The sequence below is a fragment of the Notamacropus eugenii genome, chromosome 1 (assembly GCF_028372415.1).
Source record: "Notamacropus eugenii isolate mMacEug1 chromosome 1, mMacEug1.pri_v2, whole genome shotgun sequence".
Classification (NCBI taxonomy): domain Eukaryota; kingdom Metazoa; phylum Chordata; class Mammalia; order Diprotodontia; family Macropodidae; genus Notamacropus; species Notamacropus eugenii.
This window is the reverse complement of record NC_092872.1, coordinates 590,990,435-591,011,011: the sequence shown is the minus strand read 5'-3', so window position 1 is coordinate 591,011,011 and position 20,577 is coordinate 590,990,435. Positions and strand designations below refer to the sequence as shown.

The 20,577-nt window shown below is 37.6% G+C and overlaps 1 protein-coding gene across 28 annotated transcripts in view; it reads left to right on the top strand.

Annotated features, from left to right (window-relative positions):
• The window catches only part of KIF16B (kinesin family member 16B), a 550,717-nt gene that overhangs the window by 35,414 nt on the left and 494,726 nt on the right, over nucleotides 1-20,577 (top strand). For all 28 annotated transcript variants that reach the window (XR_011972556.1, XR_011972554.1, XR_011972560.1 and 25 more), the window contains exons 2-4: nucleotides 7,216-7,285; nucleotides 14,123-14,236; nucleotides 17,423-17,539. Coding sequence is in view for 15 of the 28 variants with exons in the window: in XM_072634507.1 (XP_072490608.1) it covers nucleotides 7,216-7,285; nucleotides 14,123-14,236; nucleotides 17,423-17,539 (301 nt within the window). In the remaining 13 variants the exon portion in view is untranslated. The remainder of the gene's footprint in view (nucleotides 1-7,215; nucleotides 7,286-14,122; nucleotides 14,237-17,422; nucleotides 17,540-20,577) is intronic.

Sequence of the window (20,577 nt, the reverse complement as noted above, 5' to 3'; positions counted from 1 at the left end):
ACTTTCATTCAGGTAATTTAGAATGAGAGTTTACCTCAAAACTCTCAGGTGACATTTTAAAATCACACTTTGAAATAAAGCCTGAGGCTGAGTTAATTCAGCCTTTGGTTCACCTCCTGCATTCCCAGGTTTCTCCACTCTGCTTCCTGCATAAAGGTCCTCTATGCAAGTTCATCAGAGATCTCTTCCTTGCTAAATTCAGTGACATTTTCTCAACCCTCATCAATTTTGACCTCTGCAGTATGTGACGCTATTGACGGGAAGAATCAATCACTGAATTTTTGGTTAGAGGGCTTGGGTTCACAACTTGCTACCTGTGTGACCTTGAGCAGTTCACTCTAGAGCCTCTCTAAGCCTCAACTTCCATTTTGGCCTGGATGACCTTTCAGATTCCTTCTTACTTTCTATCTGTGATGTTGGAATACTCTCTCCTGGGGTTTTCATTACATTGCTTTGTCATAATTCTTTGCGTGTGGCACTGGTTCTTCTTGCTCTTCTTGGTGGGATTGTTGTCCACATCCTGCTCCTTATGCATGGATATACCTCAGGGTTATTTTGTGTCTTTTCCTTTTCTCTTGTTCTACATTATCTCTGTGACCTCCCCAGGTCCTGTGGATTCCCTGACCATTTCTCAGTAGAAGACTAACAATCTTTATATCTAGCCTCCATCTCCCTCTCTTTAGAACTTCAGTCCTAGCTTGATCTCCAGCTGCTGATTTAACTTCTCCACCTAGATGTTCCTCAGGCTTCTGAAACTCACCATGTCCAAAGCAGAGTTCATTCTCTTTCATCCTAATGCCGTCCTTCCTCCTGACTTTTCTGTTTCTTTCATGAGCATCACCATTTTACTGAAACCTAAGGATTCTCCCTCCATCTTCCTCTTTACTCTCCCTCATTCCTTCAGTTCCTTGTGAGTTTGTCTCCTCACCTCTTCCCTTCTGTTTAATTGACTATCCTAGCCTGGATTTCTATTATCTCTCCTGAGACTAGGCTCCTGTTTATTTTCCTTAAATCCTGTCTCTCTCCTCGCTAATCCCTGCACCTCTTAGCTGTCAAATTGATATTCCTAAAGCTCAGAGTTCTCTGATCCAGAAGGCAGTGGTTCTCCATTGGTGGAAGTTATAATCTAGTCTCCTCCCATTTGGCTTTTAAAGCCGTTTACTACTGGACTCAAGCCTTAGGCTGATTAGATATCACCTTTCTCATGCACATTGTACTCTAAATTGGCCTGTTTGCTGTTTTTCTGCTGACATTCCATCCTTTGTAAAGGTGTTTCTCTCTGCCAGAAATGTTCTCCCTCTTTCCCTCATTCCATTTAAGACTGAGGTCAAGTGGCACCTTTTCTTATTCCCAAAATTAATCATCCCCAAACCCCATTGCTGTTCTAAATACATGCACGCATGTCCTGTATTTGTCAGTGAACATGGCTCCTCTTAAGGAAATATAAGCATGTAAGTTCTTTGAGGTCAAGGCCCACAGTCTCACTTTGGTTGTTGGGTCTCCCAGTGCCTGGAACACAGTGGAGGCTTAATAAATTCTGATAGATTGAAAAGACGTGAGATTTCCATTTTTGAAGTGTGGGTATTGAATATTGTAGATAGAATAGAACTGAATACTGTTGTCAGTTTAAACTTTTTGAAGAATTTACAAAAGTGTTTTTTAGTTAATTGGATTAATAATGAATTATTCTATTATCAAACTTTTCCCTGTTGTACCAAAGGCATAGAAACACATATAGGAGCTACATTTATTTTTTTTTCTGATGTTATATTCCAAAATCTTATATATTTAGGGTTTGATGATATGTCCAGGGTGCTCTTACCTGTAGTGTTTTATACGCTCCAGCTCTATGGTTCTGTCATCTAGTTTGAGCCTTCCATTTAAATGCATTATTTATTTATCCAAATTGGTTTTTAGTCAGAGGAACTGAATTCACTAAGAGACAGGAAAACAGACTTGAATTAACCATAGGTCATTATATTCTGTAAGTGCTCCAGTAATATTTTAGGATTATTTTTTCCATATAAGAAACATATAAATGCCAAATAATTAATTAATGTTGGTGCATTCCACATTTTCATCTGAGCTTTTAAAAATGCTGATTGTATTTCTTGAATGCCTAAGGGGTATATAGAAACATACTAAATACTCCATATGTTATAAAGGAGATAGAAAACATGGCTCCTGTCCTCCTGGAGCTTGAGAAAGTAACTAGAGAACAATTCAAGAGGAGCGTATAAATATACAATAATAATAATGATGATGGTAATTCCTAACATTTATTTAGCACTTACTATATTCCAGGCATTGTGTGAAACACTTTATAGTTATTATATCATATCATCCTTACAACAATCCTGCAAGAGGTGCCATTATTATCCCCATTTTATAGATGAACAAACTGAGGTAAACAGGTTCATTCACCTGCTCAGGGTCACACAGCTGCTAAGAAGTGTCTGAGGTCTGATGTGAACTCAGGTCTTCCTAACTTCAGGCCTGGTGCTCTATCCCCTGTGCCAACTAGTGATAGTGTGGACTGTGAACAAAGATATTAAGCTTATGCAGAATAATGATGGTCAGCTGCCTCACCTAGCTAGAGGAATCCTAGCATATTAGAATTGAAAGGTTAGAAATCATTCAGTATATCTAGTACAGATGAGAGAACTGAGGTGTAGAGTTTAACATCATTATCAATGATAACAATTATCCTGGCTCTTTTTTATCCAAACTCAGGATTTGCTTTCCTCAAAGCAGAGTTGCAAGATAGATGATGCAAATGTTATACCCGTTTTACAGATGAAGAAACTGAGGCTTGGAAAGGTGAAGTAATGTGCCAAAAGTCACCTAGGTAATAAGTATCAGATCTAAAATTCCAGTCTGGGTCTTCTGACTTCTAGCCCATCCTCTTTAAATGACAATATGTAACTTCTGATTCCTTGTCCTGTGCTCAGGGCCTTCAAGTAGACAGTACATGAGAGGGAGGAAGTGCATTCCAGAAAGGACAAGTAACAGTTAGACAAAGATATGGGATCAAAAATGCCCAAAGATGGTAAGAAGAGTGACCTGGCCAAAGAACACACGACATGGTAGGATATAGCAGCAGATTAAATTGAATCTTGAATGCCAGCCTCAAAAGTTTAGATGGCATGTTTAGCTCATAGATTCCACAAAAAGCTTCCTGGAATAGGGGCACTCTGGGCTGTTAGCTCTTGATCTTTACAAAAGAACATTGTTAGGAAGCAGAATGTCCTAAAGCCTTGTTACATTTAGTCTCAGGTCATGTCTGACTTCATGACCCCATTTGGGGTTTTCCTGGTAAAGGTACGGGAGTGATTGTCATTTCCTTGTATAGCTCATTTTACAGATTAAGAAACTGAGGCAAACAGGGTTAAGTCACTTGCCCAGGGTCACAGAGCTAGCCAGATTTGAACTCAGGAAGATGAGCCTTCCTGACTATAGGACTCATGCTCTATCTACTGAGTCATATACCTGCCCCTTGTTACGATTATGGTGAGACTGAGAGTAACTTTTCAGTTGTTCCATTTCCTGGTAAGTTTTTATCCAAAATGCCTTCCAGGGATTGTGCGGTTAAAAAACATCAACAACAAAAACCTAGTCATGTGCTTGGCACATAGTAATACACTTAAGTGCCTAGTTGTCTGTCTGTCTGTCTACCTCTGTACCTTGGTGTCTATTTGAGAAATGAAGAGATAGGTTTGCATAGTGGAAAGATCTGTCTTGGGAAACAGGAGCTATGAGCTGCAGATATCCTCCATCTACAGCCTTGGAGAAGTCACATTACTCATTTAGGCCAGTTTCTCCATCTGTAAAATTAAAGGGTTTGGAATAGATGATCTCTAAGGTTTGTTTCAATTTTGTTTGTTTTAAACAAACTGTTTTATAAGACTAGTAGATTTGTTATATGAGTGTTATCCTCATGCCTCTGCTCCACAGTGATATTGAAGTTGTACCAAAAGACTTTCATGGATTCCACAGAAGATGAACTTAAGATCTTTTTGTGTGATGAAGATGCTATGTACTTCATTTTGTTCCTAAATTATTATCATTTCTTCTACTAGTTCTATCTATATTTTGAGAGATTTTCATTCCACGTAATTTGGAGATTATGAATATTTGACAGTGACATCTATTAAAAATATCAGTCTTAGATTTTTATACATAGCTCATTTTCATATCTACATGATTGCATGCAACAATTTTATCTGTGATGGTGCTATGGTTCTATTGCAGGGATAGTTACGTGGTACAGTGGATAGAATTCTGAGCCTGGAGTCAGGAAGACCTGACTTCAAAGCTTTGGAGACTTCTAGCCCTGTTACTCTGGGCAAGTCAATTAACCTCTTTTTTGCCTCATTTTCTGCATTTATGAAATTCCCATTTGTAATTTATAAAATTACTTATAAAATAATTGCAGGTACTGCACAGGATTGTAGGGATAAAATGAGATAACGTATGTAAAATGCTCTTCAAAGCTTAAACCACTCCATAACTGCTATTATTGTTAAAGTAAAACTTTTATTCAGTTACAGAAAGCAATTATTTTATCCACCTTCTCTTGTCTGATGGACATTGAATTTAAATAGAAGTCTATTCACTATCGCATGACTTTTTCACTTTAAACTATGCTGAATATGAGAATAATGCTGATAATAAATAGCAGTAACATTCATTGATGTTTATATAATGCTTAAAGCTTACAAACTTTTCTGCTCTTCTCTCATCTCAGCTGTTGTTTTCAGTCCAGCCATCTCAAGTCATTTTAACATTTAGTTTTGTCCTGAACTCTCCATGAGAAGATGGAAAAGCAGTTTTATCCTTCCCCTATTTTCATCTTCTTTCAGTTTCTAGCAATGATTTGGAAGCTAGACTAAGAAATAACTTTCAAACATGAAGTATTGGAGGATTTTCATTTTCATAATTTCTTTTAGTGGTTGTAAGAGAACACTTAGCTATTCTTGATGAGTTCGGTTCATCAGGTCCAGATGAACTATATCCCAAGGCACTGAGAGAACTGGCAAGTATGCTTATTGAACTACTGTCAGTTCTCTCTGAATGATTATGGGAAACAGGAAAGTTTCTATAGGACTGAAGGGCAGATGATGTCCCAACTGTTAAACAAGGAAGAGACTATAATCTTCAGATCTGTAGTCTAGTAAACTCGACTAATGTAAATGAATGTAATGTAAAATCTAACTTAAATGGCGGTTAATGAACATATGGAAAAGGAAGCAATGACCAGTGAGAGGATGGCTGGTTTAATAACGATTAAGTCATGTTGTAATAACCTTGGTCCCGTTTCTTAAAAGGATTACTAGACTAGTAGATTACAAGAACTGAAAGGATACAGTACACTCAGATTTTTGCAAAATAGTTTACAAAATCCCAAATGTATTTTTGTGTACCAGATGGAAAGATGTCTGTTAGATAGTAGTATCATTAGGTCATTTGGAAACCAGTTGAATGACTTAAGGAGTAATCTTTAATAGTTTGATGCCATTTTGGAAATGTTCCAAGGATTTGTGCTTGGCTCTTTCCTAATTTTTTATAGAAGACCTGGATAAAGGCACAGACGACATACTTTTCAAATAAAATTCTGGAAGAGATCAATAGCACACTGTGTAATAAAGTCAGAATCCAAAAAGGATATCTGTGAAATAGAATATAGGGCCAAACAAAATAGAGTGTGATGTAATAGGGATAAATATAATAAGAATATACAGTCCTATTTTGATGAAAAAATTTTATGAGAACATGATAGGAAGGGAATAAGCATTTGTTAAGAACCTGTTGTGTGCTAGGCACTATGCCAAACACTATATAAATAGTTCATTTAATCCTTACAACAACCCTGGATGGTGGGTGCTATTATTATTCCCCTTTACAGTTAAGGAAACTGAGGCAGACAGAGGTTAAGTGACTTGCCCAAGTTCACCCAGCTAGTAGGTATTAGAGGTTGGATTTGGACTTGGGTTTTCCTGACTCCAGGTGCAGTGCTCTATCCACTTTGTCACCTACCTGTCTCTAATGAGTTAAGAATGTATCTCTACAGTAGTTAGTCTGAAAAAGATCTGGGGAGTTTAACATACTGAAAACTCAACATGAGCATGAGTATGATATAGCATCTAAAAATGTTCATGTGATCCCAGGTTACATTGAGAGGCACTGAGTCTAGGACCAGGAAAGCGATTGTCCTGCTATGTGTTCTGCCCTCATCAGAATCCATGGAGTATATCAGGCTTAGGTGGAGGTGCCACATTTTAGGAAAAGACATTGATAAGCTGGAAAAAGAGGAGGAGAACTGGGGTTGTGTTGACCCTTGAGATTGTCATATAGAAAGCTAGCATTTAAATAAAGTACTGTAAGATTTCAAAGTGTTTCACAGGTATTATCTCACTTGAGCCTTACAATAACTTTGTAAGGAAGGTGGTATTATTGACCTCATTTTTTGGATGAGGAAACTGAAGTTTTGAAAAGTAAAATGATTTGCTTCTGATCACAAAGACAGTAAGTCTGAGGTAGTATTTGAAATCAAGTCTTCCTGACTCCAGGTCTATACAAGCTTTGGTTAAAGAAACCTGAGATATTCAGCTTCAAGAAGAGAAAATTTAAAAGTTTCATTTGTGAAGGACTCTTACGTTGAAGAGGTATTGGACTTGTTCTGTTTGGCTTCACAGAGGAGAATCAGGTGGGAATTTGGAATGGGAATTACCGATTTAGACTTGACTCATCAAGAAAAACTCCAAAGACTTAGCAATGTGCTGCCTTAAGGGTACTGGCTGGATTCATCTCTAATGGGAAGGTTTAAGTACAGTGCTGCATGGCTCTTTGTCTGGCTTACAATGGTAATTCTTGTTCAGCATCGGATTGGCCCGTTGGAGGTGACCACTGAGCTCCCTTCCGTTTTGGAGATTCTTATTCTTGGTAGACAGTGTCCAGAGAGCATATTAAACAGATTCCTAATGTAGGATTCTTCTTGGATTTTTTAGTTCAGCAAAAGAGCTTGAGAATCAAATCCAGATGAACTTTCCTAGAAGTTAAAAGTTTACCTCTACACTAGAAAGAATGGTGTAATTATCAGTTTAAATGGCTTTGTGAAGTAACTTTACATGCTAATTTAAAAGTAAATGACACCTCTTTGCAGTAAGTGTGTATAAAGTTCTTTATTAACATATTGGATTATGTTTCTGTTTGCAGGGAAAAGGATTTGGAGGCCAAGTTTATTATTCACATGGAAAAAAACAAAACAACAATCACAAACTTAAAGGCAAGTTCTTTGTTTGTCTTTTGAAATCAGTAGACTTTATCTTCTTAATGTGGAAAAATTCTTATGTTTCTGTTTTTAATATCTGATCTGAGAGTTGTTTTCTGTCCTTCCCTCATCTCAGCTTTCTGTCTTCATTTCAGCTATCTCAAGTCACTTTAACATCTAATTTTGACCCAAATTATACTCTGAGGGGATAGAAAAGCAGTTTGTCCTTCCTCTAATTTCTTTACATCTTGTTTTAGTTTCTGGTGTTGGTTTGGAAGCTAGATTAAGAAATAGACACTCTCACCTGTTTAGATCATCTGAAAGTTAACAGACCAAGCAGACGATTGTATTATTTGTGCTGTATGGGGAGCCTTGACTGGTTCAGAATATCCCATAAACTTACCTGTTTAGGGTAACGTTCTCACAAGCACTTTTATTTCAGATCATGATTTTAGGCTATAGTCTAGTCAGTTGGAAAGGTGGGTTCATTAGGAAAAAGTATAGAAACCTGTCATTTAAAAATGAAAACCATTAATGCTGACATTCAGCTGAGCTGTTCACTCAGCATATAAGGAAATGTTCCAGGAAGAATGGAAAAGCTTTGTTTGTAATCTCAGCCCTTTTCCATTGTGGCTTTGTAGATTTGTATTCATGAGGCCAGCACTTTTGGCAAACTGTGGTCTTTCTCTGGTCTTGATTGACTTCAGAGAAAGAAGTTGAGATTAGTTCACAGCTCAGGGGACCAAACACTTTGCATTTCAAAGTAGCGTAGCCCTATCCCTTTAGCCAGGGAATACTTTCATCTTCTAAGCTTTTGAGTCATTTGATACCAGACCAACAAGTTTTGCTGTAAATGTATCTGAACAAAAGTTGTCTCTTTGTCCATACCAGTTCCTTGGCCTATTAGCCTTTCCCCCTACCTTTTCTCCAACCCAGCCCCTTCAGCCTTTTACTTGTATAAATGATATTCATCATTCAAGACCAAGTTCAAATTGCACATTTTCTACAAAGTCCTCTTTGACAGCCCACAGCCACTTGTCTTCATACAGTACTTAATGCCTATATCATTTGTGGTGCAGAAGTGACATTTTCGCCAAAATGGGGTATGGTCATAACCTACAGCATCCCCACGGTTTCACTGGCTTGGCTCAATCACTCCAGGCTTCTCTAAGCATGGAAGTCTGTTTCCAGAGATGGACCACCAATACGTGGTTATATTCAAACTCTTTCAGGGTACTAGGGAATAGTTTACTGGAAGGCAAATAGACTCACCCCATTTACCACTCTAGCTTTGAGCCCCAGATCGGTGCATTTTCTATCCATTAGCCACTCACAATAATGAAACTTTTTCCTCATGGGTACTAATATATTAACACAATTGCATCAGTAGTAAAATATAGTATAAACCTGTGTTAAGGTCTCCCAGTGCATTGTGTCTATGGAGCAGAGTAGGCACACACTTAAAGAACCAGTTAGGGAAGCACGTGAACTTAGAGTAATGGTTTTACTGCTGTTGATTAACTCATCTTGAGGTGGCATTGCCCTGTCAGAATGGAGCTTGGAGCCCCACAACTCCCTGGGGAGAGCAAAGCATCTACAAAGATCCCTCTTTGGTTTCCTTCTCAAGCCAGAGTTGGCAACAGAGAGCAATAGACCTTGATGAGAAGCTTCCCCTTCACCAGCTCTCACCAGGTGCTGCTCAAGGGCCAGAGCTGTCAATGGACTTCTTGGCCAAAGTTGTTAACTCTCTCTTTGACCAGTCAGGAGTCACTTAGCTGAAGCCTTTAACAGCTTTAACAACTTACACGGATCCAACAGATCCGCTATTCAGCCCACCTGTGAAGCACTTTGTGGTACAGTGCTGGGCCTTGAGTTTGGGAACATCTGAGTTCAAATGCAGGGTCACATGCTTGTGAACCTTAACATTTGTTTGCCTCAGTTTCCTCAACTGTAAAATGAGCATAATAATAACACCTATCTCCCAGGATTATCAGTTATCTATTTATTTTGGGGAATAGTGCTTATAAAACATGGTTAGCACAATGGTTGGCACATTGTAGGTGCTTTATAAACAAATGCCTATTTCCTTCCTTTTCCCTTCCCACCTGCTGTGTCCTCAATTCCTCTCCTCAGGTTTCTATGTCAGGGTCTTTTATAAATTGTCTCCTAAACCCTTCACTGGCTTAAATAAGACCCTCCTGATGTCCACTCACTTGATTTTTTTTTTTAATTTTTTTTTAATTTTTTAATGTTTAACAATCACTGCCATACAATTGCTATTTTATCCCCCCCCACCTGCTCCCCACTACCCCCCTCCCTCCCCACGACTGCATACAATTCTGTATAGATTCTACATATACTTTCCTATTGAGTATATTTTCACTATAGTCATGCTATGTAGTCAGACTAAGATAAATGAAAGAAATCGTATAACAAATCAGAACATGATACACAAACACATACACATACACAAACATGATCTGCTACAATATGTGAGTGACTTCCATATTTCTCTCTCTGAGTGTGGAAGGCATTTTGCCTTGAGATCCACCATTGGGATTTTTTTTTTTTTGTAAGAAGTTCTTGTGTTATTACAAAAATCTAAGTCTACCAGAAAAAACTCTCACACACTGTGGTCGTTGCTGTGCATAAAGTTCTCCTGGTTCTGCTCCTTTCACTCAGCATCAGGTCATATAAGTCCTTCCAGGCCTCTCTGAAGTCTTCTTGTTCATCATTTCTTATGGTACAATAGTACTCCATTACATTCATATACCATAATTTATTCAGCCATTCCCCAATTGATGGACATCCCCTTGACTTCCAGTTTTTGTCAACTACATAGAGTGCTGCTATAAATATTTTTGTACATGTGGGACCCTTTCCCATTTTTATGATCTCTTGGGGATATAGTCCTAGTAGCGATATTGCTGGGTCAAAGGGTATGCACATTTTTGTAGCCCTTTGGGCATAGTTCCAAATTGCTCTCCAGAATGGTTGGATGCGCTTGCAGCTCCACCAACAATGAATTAGTTTTCCAACTCTCCCACATCCTCTCCAGCATTTATCATTTTCTTGTTGTCATGTTTGCCAATCTTATAGATGTGATGTGATACCTCAGAGTTGTTTTGATTTGCATCTCTCTAATCAATAGTGATTTAGAGCATTTTTTCATATGATTATAGATAGCTTTAATTTCTTCCTCTGAAAATTGCCTGTTCATATCCTTTGACCATTTATCAATTGGGGTCACTTGATTTTTACTTTAAAATTTCATGACTCTCCAAATTTCCCCTCTGAAATTGATAATCCTTCAAAAATCCTTCTGCTCTCTAAATGTTTATATAATTTTCCTTTTTTTTTTTTTTTGTTTTGCTCTCTGTAGTTATAAAGAGGGAAAGAAAGAAATAAGGGCTTATGAAATACCATGTGCTAGCACAAATGTTATCTCATTTGAGCCTTGCAGTTACTGTGGGAGGTAGGTGCTGTAATTATTCCTGTTTTACAGATGAAGAATTGAGGTAAACAGAAATTATGTGACTTGATCAGGGTCACAGAGCTAGTCTTCCTGGCACTAGACCCAAGCTTTATCCACTGTCACCTAGTTATATGCAAATTAACTGTTACTCATCATACTTGGAGCTCTGAATATTCTAAATAGTCCTTCATTTCTTTGATGCTCATGAAACTCTTTTATACCCATGTTTCTCTAGTATTGAAAAGATATATTTGTCTTTTTTTTAACACTGAATTCTTCTCAAACAAGAGAGGCAATATTCTATTTTGTTCACAAAGGGACTTAAGTGTTTATATTTTACTTTACAGATCTTCTTCTGTCCCAAACTGTCCAAATCCTGCTTGACAGCGATTTCTGCATATATGTATGCTATATTATTGCTTCTCTTTCATAGGAATAGTTCTTACACTCTTTTTAGAATCACAGGACTATAACAGCATAGATCTTGAGGCAGAAGGCGAACCCAGTCCAACTTACTTCTTTTGCAAATGAAGTAGTTGGAGCCCCGGGAGTTATCCCAGGTCATGTAGCTAATATATGTTGAAGGCAAGATTTGAACCCAAGTCATCTGACAGTCAGTGGTCAGGATTACACTTTTTTATATGCCTGTGTTTTTTCTTTTTCTTTTTTTTTTTTAGTGCACAATTTATTTATTTTTCAGTTTTCAACATTCACTTCCGCAAGAATTTGAATTCAAAATTTTCTCCCCATCTCTCCTCACCCCCACCCCAGGACAGCATGTACCTCATCCACCCCTTCCTCCAGTCTGTCTTTCCTTCTATTACACCACCCCCCCCCTTGCACCCCTTTCTCTCTATTTTCCTGTAGGGCAAAATAGATTTCTATACCCCATTGCCTGTACATTTTATTTTCTAGTTTATTTTTTTATATTAATTTTATTTGTTTTCAGTGTTCTACAATCACTACCATATAACTTAGATTTTTTTCCCCTCCTTTTCCCTCTCCCCCCTCTCTCCCTGAGACAACATACAATTTTATATAGGTTCTACACATACATTCCTATTAAATACATTTTCACTATAGTCATGCTGTGTAGAAGAATTAAAATGAATGGGAGAAATCATATAATAAATCAAAATGTAATGCAAAAGAAAATTATCTGCTTCATTCTATGATCGAATTCCATAGTTGTTTCTCTGGATGTGGAGGCATTTTGCCTTAAGAGACCATTGGGAATTTTTTTAAGTCCTAAAATGCAGTGAAGTTCCAAGTCTACCAGAAAAAAACTCTCGCACACTGTGGTCATTGCTGTGCAAAGTTCTCCTGGTTTTACTCCTTTCCCTCAGCATCAGATCATATAAGTCTTGCCAGGTCTCTCCGAAGTCTTCCTGTTCATCATTTCTTATAGGGCAATAGTATTCCATTACTTTCATGTACCATAATTTATTCAGCCATTCCCCAATTGATGGGCATCCCCTTGATTTCCAATTTTTGGCCACCACAAAGAGTGCTGCTATAAATATTTTTGTACATGTGGGACCCTTTCCCATTTTTATGATCTCTTGGGGATATAGTCCTAGAAGCAATATTGCTGGGTCAAAGGGTATGCACATTTTTACAGGGCATAGTTCCAAATTGCTCTCCAGAATGGTTAGATCAGCTCACAGCTCCACCAACAATGAATTAGTGTTCCAACTCTCCTACATCTTCTCCAACATTTATCATCTTCCTGTTCTGTCGTGTTAGCCAATCTGATAGGTGTGATGGGGTACCTCAGAGTTGTTTTGATTTGCATCTCTTTTCAATAGTGATTTAGAGCATTTTTTTCATATGACTATCGATAGCTTTAATTTCTTCCTCTGAAAACTGCCTGTTCATATCCTCTGACCATTTTCCAATTGGGAAATGACTTGTATTCTTGTACATTTGACTCAGTTCCCTATATATTTTAGAAATGAGGCCTTTATCACAGACACTAGCTACAAAAATTCTTTCCCAGTTTTCTGCATCCCTCCGTATCTTGGTTGCATTGGGTTTGTTTGTGCAAACACTTTTCAGTTTAATGTAATCAAAATTATTCATCTTGCACTTCATAATGCTTTCTTTCTCTTCTTTAGTCAAAATATTTTCCGGTTTATGCCTGTGTATTTTCAAACTAGATTGTAAACATCAGTTGTAGGCGCCAAGACTTAATTTTTGTATCCTTCATAGTGCTTAGCATAGAGCATTACTAAAGGTAAATAAATGTTAGCTAGCTAAATGAATGAACACACATTCATTAATTGAAAGGGACTGAAACTCACAAGATGTTTAACATCTAAAAAGTGTCCCAAATAGTTCTATTTTATACCTTTTCTGTTTCTTTATGTATGTGAAATCACTTTTCTTTAAATCGTCTCTTTCATTGATCTACTAAAGATGTCGAGACTCTTAATACTTTTATAGGAGGATTTTTCCACCACAAAAAAATGTGTAGGAAAATATTATTTGTTCAGTAAGAATTTATTAAGTGCTCATTATGATTAAGATATATGGCAGATCAGTTGGAGAATACAAAGCTGTATGAGGCATAGTCCCCATCCTTAAGAAATTTATATTTAATAGAGATGTTGTAGCAGTATAAGGGAGACTATAGCAAGTGTCATTTGATTAAATGCAAACAAAATGCTGTAGTTGTGGAGAAGTGGACATGATGACTTTTGGTCAGGGAAATCAGGGATGTTCATGGGATGCTAGTTCCAGAGCTGAATGGAATGTTGTAACTGATATAGTCTGGTCTTTTCGTTTGATGGATGAAGAACTATGGCCCACAGACTTGCCCAAAAACTTGCCCAAAGTCACATTGGTGGCAAAGCTGGGATTTGAACCCAGGTCTTTGATTCAAAACTGAGCCATGTACCCTACTTTTTTCTAAGGCATCATAAAGGCAGTAACATTGGAGTGGGGCCTTGGAATCATGACATTTTAGTAATGGAAGGGATGTTAGAGATCATCTAGGTCCCAAAAGGTGGGTAATATTATGAGAAGTATATATGGAGGGTGGTGTGCATTTAAAATAGTGGGTAGGGCATGAGCAAAGATGTGAGAATGGGAAAATACAAATTCTGTTTGGGGAAGAGTGGGAAAATTCAACTTGTTTGGAGCATAGTGTTTATGCAGGGGCATAGCAGAAAATGAGTCTGGAGATGTAAGTTCAGGCATGGTTGTATGTTTTAATGAATTTCAGGGCAAAGAGTTAAGACTTCTTTAGAAAACTGGAAACCACTAGAGCTTTTGGAGCAGAAAAGTGATACTTCTAGGAAGATTGTTTTTGTTTTGTAGTGCTTTACATGTCAAAATGGAAATGTTTATTATTTTTGTTTTTTTTTTCTTTCTAGATTCCAGAGGGAGGGTCTGGAGATACAGGAAGAGAACGTACCAAAACCTTTACCTATGACTTTTCCTTTTGTTCTGCTGATTCTAAAAGCCCAAATTATGTTTCTCAAGAAATGGTATGATTTCTAAGATCTAAGTGTGTTTGTTTTCATTTTGTACAAGTTATTTTTGTATTGCCAATCTTCTTCCTAAAATATTCTTTTACTAATTTACATACATGAGTGTACAAAAGATTTCTTCAGTGTTTGGGAATTCTGTATGTGGGAACTACTTCCAACCTGTCCGTGACTTACTGGCAAAGTTTTAGGAAGTTACCCAAAGCACAAAGGAATGACATGATTTTTTTCCCCCAAATCCCAAAGCTAGGATGAGTCAGAGGCATGGGCTGGGTTGGACATAGGCTTTCTGACTTCAAAGGTAGTACTCTAGCCATTAATCATACTGCTTCTACCAGTTTACCTAAACCTAGTTGTTGCTATTGAAGCCTCTAGGTGACAGAATGGTCTTTACTACTGGATTTGCTGACAAGAAGACTGAGTTTGAATGCTCCCTCATACCTCTTACTAGTTTTGTGACCAGGAGCAAGTCATTTAGTTGTTGTCAGTCTTCCTTTCCTCATATGGGGATAACAGTAGCACCTATCTCACAGTGTTGTTGTGGAAAACAGATGATACAACACATATGGTGTATGTACATCTTAGAAATGCTATATAAATACTGTTATTTCTTGACTTTTGATTATTGATGGCTTAAACCTGATCATTTTGTGCTATGATCAGGTCTCTTTGATTTATCTTTGTATGCTATCAAATTTTTTGAAAATTAGTTTTCAGTTTTACCTTGTGAAAATACCATTGTGAAGGGAGAATTACCAGCAGGCAGCTAAGCAGAAGCAAGTTAGCCTCTTCATTGTTTTTCTCTTGTAAAGAATAGCTCTTGTTCTTAGCTTTTAGACTAAATCCATAGTTTCATGGGCCTTCCATTAATTCTTTGTGTAAGACAGAAGCTGATACATGGGATGCTATACAATCATCAGACATTATTAAGTACCTGCTATGTGCTAAGCATGATGCCTTCTAGTCCTCTCTGTGTAATGTCTTTGTAACCTTGGACAAATTACTTAATCTCCCTGTACTTCAGTAATATTCACTGGTACGACCTGGGCTTTTAGGCAGAAATGTCAGAAAAAAATACTTGTACTCTTTGTTTAATTGCAAAACAGAAGGTTGTTTTTTTTTAATCAGATTTTTAATCTGATTGCTTTGGACATATTTTTCCTCTCCTGATAGAAGTGGAGTACGATAAAGAATGGGGCATTGTTCTTTCAGAGAGTAAGTAATACTCTGTAGCATGGTGTAATGGAGAGTAGGCCAGGTTTGGAGCCAGCCAGACCTGTGTCCAGCTCTTGTCTCTGATACATTCAGGCTGTAATGGTCACAAGCAAATGACTTCAGGGTCTCCCAGTGTTTTAATACTTTAATATAGAGATGGGTGGTGGAGGGAGCTTCTACACCAGGAGGTCCCTAAACTGATTAAATTCACATGGGAGAAAAATTCGTGTAACATGTGGACTACTAGATGACCTCCATCCTTTTTTCTTAGAGAGAGATGACATGATTCTAACCAGGAGTATTAATAGCATTCCCTTGTAAGGGATGGGCTTTTAGGTAGCCAAAATGCCAGGTACTCTTCACTTTTGTTAAGTGTGCAACAGAGAGTTCTCTGCTGCATGTCCCCCACTGACGAGGTGGTAGGACCTGGATCCCCAAAAGCCCTAAGATCACGTCTAAGTAACCCAGCCCCCTGTCCCTTGTCAGAAAATATTCCTTGGTTGCAGAATACATTCAGACTTGACCCTGTAATTCCTCAGATAAAGGACAGGCAGACACAGGGGTGCCTGATCTAAGAATTTTTGTCCCTGGCTGACCCAAGTTCTCTCCCTCATGCCAAATTCCCAAAGTCCATGCCTCAGACAACTACTTCAATGTTTGATATCAACAAAGCAATCTCCAGACTCCCTACATTTTCCCATCCGTAGATCACTGGCACCTGCTCTCAAGACATGTGGACCCTTAGATTACTTAATTAGTATCCCTGGCATTCTTTTCCCATACCTCTTTTCTATTTAAGCTGTAGGTTCATCCCCACTAGGTTGCAAGTTCTCGAAAGGAATTTAGCCTGCTTCTATTGGCTTCACGAAAAACTGCCTCTTGACTGAAAGATGACTTGAGTATGTGAATTTGTTCCAGGCTATTCTGCCATACCATGAAGGGGATGCTTGGGAGATATTTTCACCCATGGGCAGTCTATAGGTACTTAGAACTATACTTTTGGTAAATCTGAGTTCAGAGCCATTGTGTATTTGTTCATTTAATAGATTTGTTTTCTTGTCACATCAGAATGTGCTGAGAGAATTTTGTTCCCTTCAAAAATTATGAAAGAATGATGACATGTTTATAGATCTTCACTGTTTCTGCCTTTATCCTTGCCCACCCCCCTCCAACCCAATAGACCCATACTGCAGTCTTCAGTCACTTTGTTTTTGGAAGCTCAGTCTTCTGCATTTGCCATGTACAGTCCTGAGAGATTTCTTAATGGTGTTTATGCACTGTTTCATTGTGTTTCAGGTAGCTTCCTAAAACCCTCAACTTTTAAAGCAGTCTTTATACCCATAGGGAGTTTTGCCTTAGGCTTAAGTCTGAAGGAATAAGTGTTCGTGTTATGTAGCAGAGCTTGATATTTTGGAATATCTCAGTAATCCTCCCTCTTCAATGAGGGCTAACAGAGTCTGTGCCCATGGCATAGCTAGATCTATGTGAGTTGGCACAGTGCTACAACCACTACAATTTTAGGTTACCACATGGAACCTGACAGTGCTGAGCTTAGTCATTACTCATGTACAACCAATCAGTAAACTCAGTGATAACCTTGAGAGATAATTGATTTATTTTTATAGGTAGGTAACTGGACTCTTCAATGATAGTGTTAGGCATTAATTGCTGGATGCCATACCTTGAGACTTTAAATATTTAATTTGAGATAGTTTGATAAAGTTAACAACATGAAATTTAAACCAATTTATATCAGTCCGAAATGGTAAATTGTTATACTGCAAAATTCTTCTTATTTACATTTCAGTAATTCTGTTTTAGCCTGTTTTACTAATAAACTTTTTTTTTTAAATCAAAATCAAGGTTACACGTTTTGTCATAATTTGGACCATGGTGGTTTATAGTTATTCAAAAGTATTATAAAATGTGTTTTTGTGATCTGTAATTATTGTGTTTTCCTTTTGCTTTCAGGTTTTCACAAATCTTGGCACTGACGTCTTACAGTCTGCATTTGAAGGTTACAATGCTTGTGTCTTTGCCTATGGGCAAACCGGATCAGGGAAATCTTACACTATGATGGGAAATACTGTACGTTATTTACATTGTGTGGAAACAAAAATTATTTATAATTACTTCCCTCTTAGGACTGATACTCTCTTCTGTTCTATGTCCTTGATCTGCACCAATTTGGTTTTTTTGTTCTGATCATTCTGTAGTAATAGGATAAGACCAAGTAATAAGTTGGACTAAATTTCCTTGGAGAGATGTTAAATTAAAATAGTTTTAAGTGCATAAATATGAATAGCGGATGCAAGTCCTAGCCTATTTTCTTTTTTAAAAAGTATAATCTTATCAAAAAAGTATCCTGGTCTTAAAAGTAATTTATGTTGCTCTTTTGCCAACAATTTTAAATAAAATCTATTTAACTTTGTTCTTTTAAAAAACATTTTTCCAGTTGGAAAAGACTTATTTAAAAAATCTTATTTCCTTGTAAGAAAGGCATTATATAAATCCACTAAATCTATTTGATAAAAAGTTTGGAGGAGGCTGGACCATAGAGATTAATAGAAAGTAATAATAAATTGGCTCCAAAAAATATAGAGATGAAAAAAGTGGATCATCCATCTCATACTTTACTATTAAAAGTCTGTTATAAGCAAGCAGTGCTTTTTCATCCCTGTATCTGTTCCATATTTACAAGGTGTTTGGAGCTTTTACTTTCTAAAGCTTATAATGAAAATGACTGGCAGTTATTGCAAATGTATGGGAAAAAGCTATGTAAAATGTAAAGTATGAAAACATGGAAGGGATTAAGGAGCCCTAAATGTTTTACTGCTTATTCTCAACAGTCTAAAATAAGGATATTGTTAAGTTTCTAAAATGTAAATACTGAACTTGAAGAATTTCCATTTGATCTTTACTCTGTATTCTCACTGTCATTGAGGAAATTGAGGACTCTGGGGCCTGAGCCCCTGGCTTCTTCTCCTCTGTACAATGAGGGCATTGGGTTAGTGATCTCTAAGGTCACTTCTGGTCCCATCAATCATCATAGGGTCTGTGGTTCAGAGAGGAGGTAGAACTTTAGGAGCTGTCTGAATTTTGGAAGTGAGTTAGTTTGGGAGCTGAGTCTGACATAGCTGCTTGGGAAGCATCAAAATGAAGATTTCTAGCTTTAATATTCAAAACTCAATAAAAATAATATTTACATATGAATCTCCACATAGCTAGCTTAGGTATTTATGAAGGAGGCTATGAATAGCAAGATTTTATTTAGAATTAGAATGGATTATAGATAGTTTAGGTCTTCATCCTTTTTAGTGTGAAAAAAATTGAGAGGGCCTCAGTATCTTTTATTGTAAAATGAGGCTTGGAGTCAGTCTCATTTGGAAGTTTTCTCTCCTGCTCTTGCCCCCTAAGTGTCCCTGGTCCCCAAGGCTTTGTCATTGACCCCTTTTATTGCACTGAATGACCTGGTAATCTTACTGATTGTCACAGTTTGATTTATCAGCTATGCAGATGACTCCCAGGTCTTTATATCCGCATCTGTTATCTTTTCTGAGCTCCAGTCCCACATTTCCATGTGCCTATTTGACATTTCCAGCTACATTTCCCATTGGAACTTTAAACTTAACTTGTCCAAAATTGCATTCAAGTCCTGTCACCTACCCTGCTCTTCACTCCTCTCTCCACCCCCACCTCCCATCATTTGACCCTCCCTCCAGCTTCTCTATCTCTGTTGAAGGTGCTACCATCTGAATAGGCATATGGACTAACATCAGAGTTGGCTTTAAATTTTCTGTGTCCATCTGCCAGTTGGCTTCCAAGGCCCATGGATTCAAGCTCCACTCTGATTCTCCTGTGTGTCTCTTACTGTCCAGTAAGGCTGCCATTATCTTTGCTGGGTTCTCATTGCCTCTTGTCCTGTACTGTTGTGAAACACTCAGTTCTTGTCTTCAGTCTGTCCCCTTCCTCATACAGCTGCCAAAATAATCTTACTGATTTAGAGGTTTGACCATGTTACTTTTCTGATCAAAAATCCTCAGTGGCTAACTATAGGTCTCTTAATCCAGCATTCTGGGCTCTCTTCCTCTGGCTCCAACTTACTTTTCTAGAGTTATTTCTTTCTACAACCCTTCACATAGTCTGTCAGTTATTGTTCTCATATATTGTGACTTGTCTTGCATGCTCATCTTTTAGTACATTTAAGCAGTTCATTTTCTGCCATGCTTCTTCCACATCACTGCCTGTTGAAAGTTTTTTCCTCCTTAAAGGCCCAGCTCAGGTGCCACCTTATCCATTAAAGTTTCCCTGATGCTCCCAGCTGAAAGTGATTTCTCTTCCTCTTTCTTGTAGTGTTGTCTAGATTTACAATTTTTCAGTTTATCAAAATCTGTTTTGCATTGTAATAATTAATAGTTTTGTCAAGATTACTCGCCGGTCATAACAAACACTCTTTTTCAAAAACCCAAAAAGCTACTCTTCACATGGACATCACCAGACATCAATATAAAAGTCAGATTTTTTTTTTTTTTTTTTGCAGTCCAAGTTAGAGAAGCTCTGTACAGTCAGTGAAAACAAGACCTGGTGCTGACTGTGGCTCACATCATGAACTTCCTATTACAAAATTCAGGCTTAAATTGAAGAAAGTAGGGAAAGCCATCAGGCTGGATAGGTCTGACCTAAATAGTATTACTTCTGAATATAAAGTGGAGGTGATGAATAGATTTAAGGGATTAGGTCTGGTAAATAGAGTGCCTAAAGAGTTATGGACAGACATTTGCAATATTGTATAGGAAGCTACAAAAAAAACTTTCCAAAGAAAAAGAAGAGCAGGAAAGCAAAATGGCAGTCTGATGAGATTTTTACTAATAGCTGAGGAAAGAAGGAAAGTGAAAGGGAAAGATATATCCAATGCGGACTTTCAGAGAATAGTAAGGACAGAAAAAAAGTTTTTCTTAAATAAGTAATTTACTGCCAAGGAATAGAAGAAAATAATAAAATGGAAAAGACTAGAGATCTCTTCAAGAAAAATAGAGATATCAAGGGAACATTTCATTCGGAAATGGACAAGATAAAAGACAGAAGTGGTAGGGACGTAACATAAGTGGAAGAGATTAAGAAGAGGT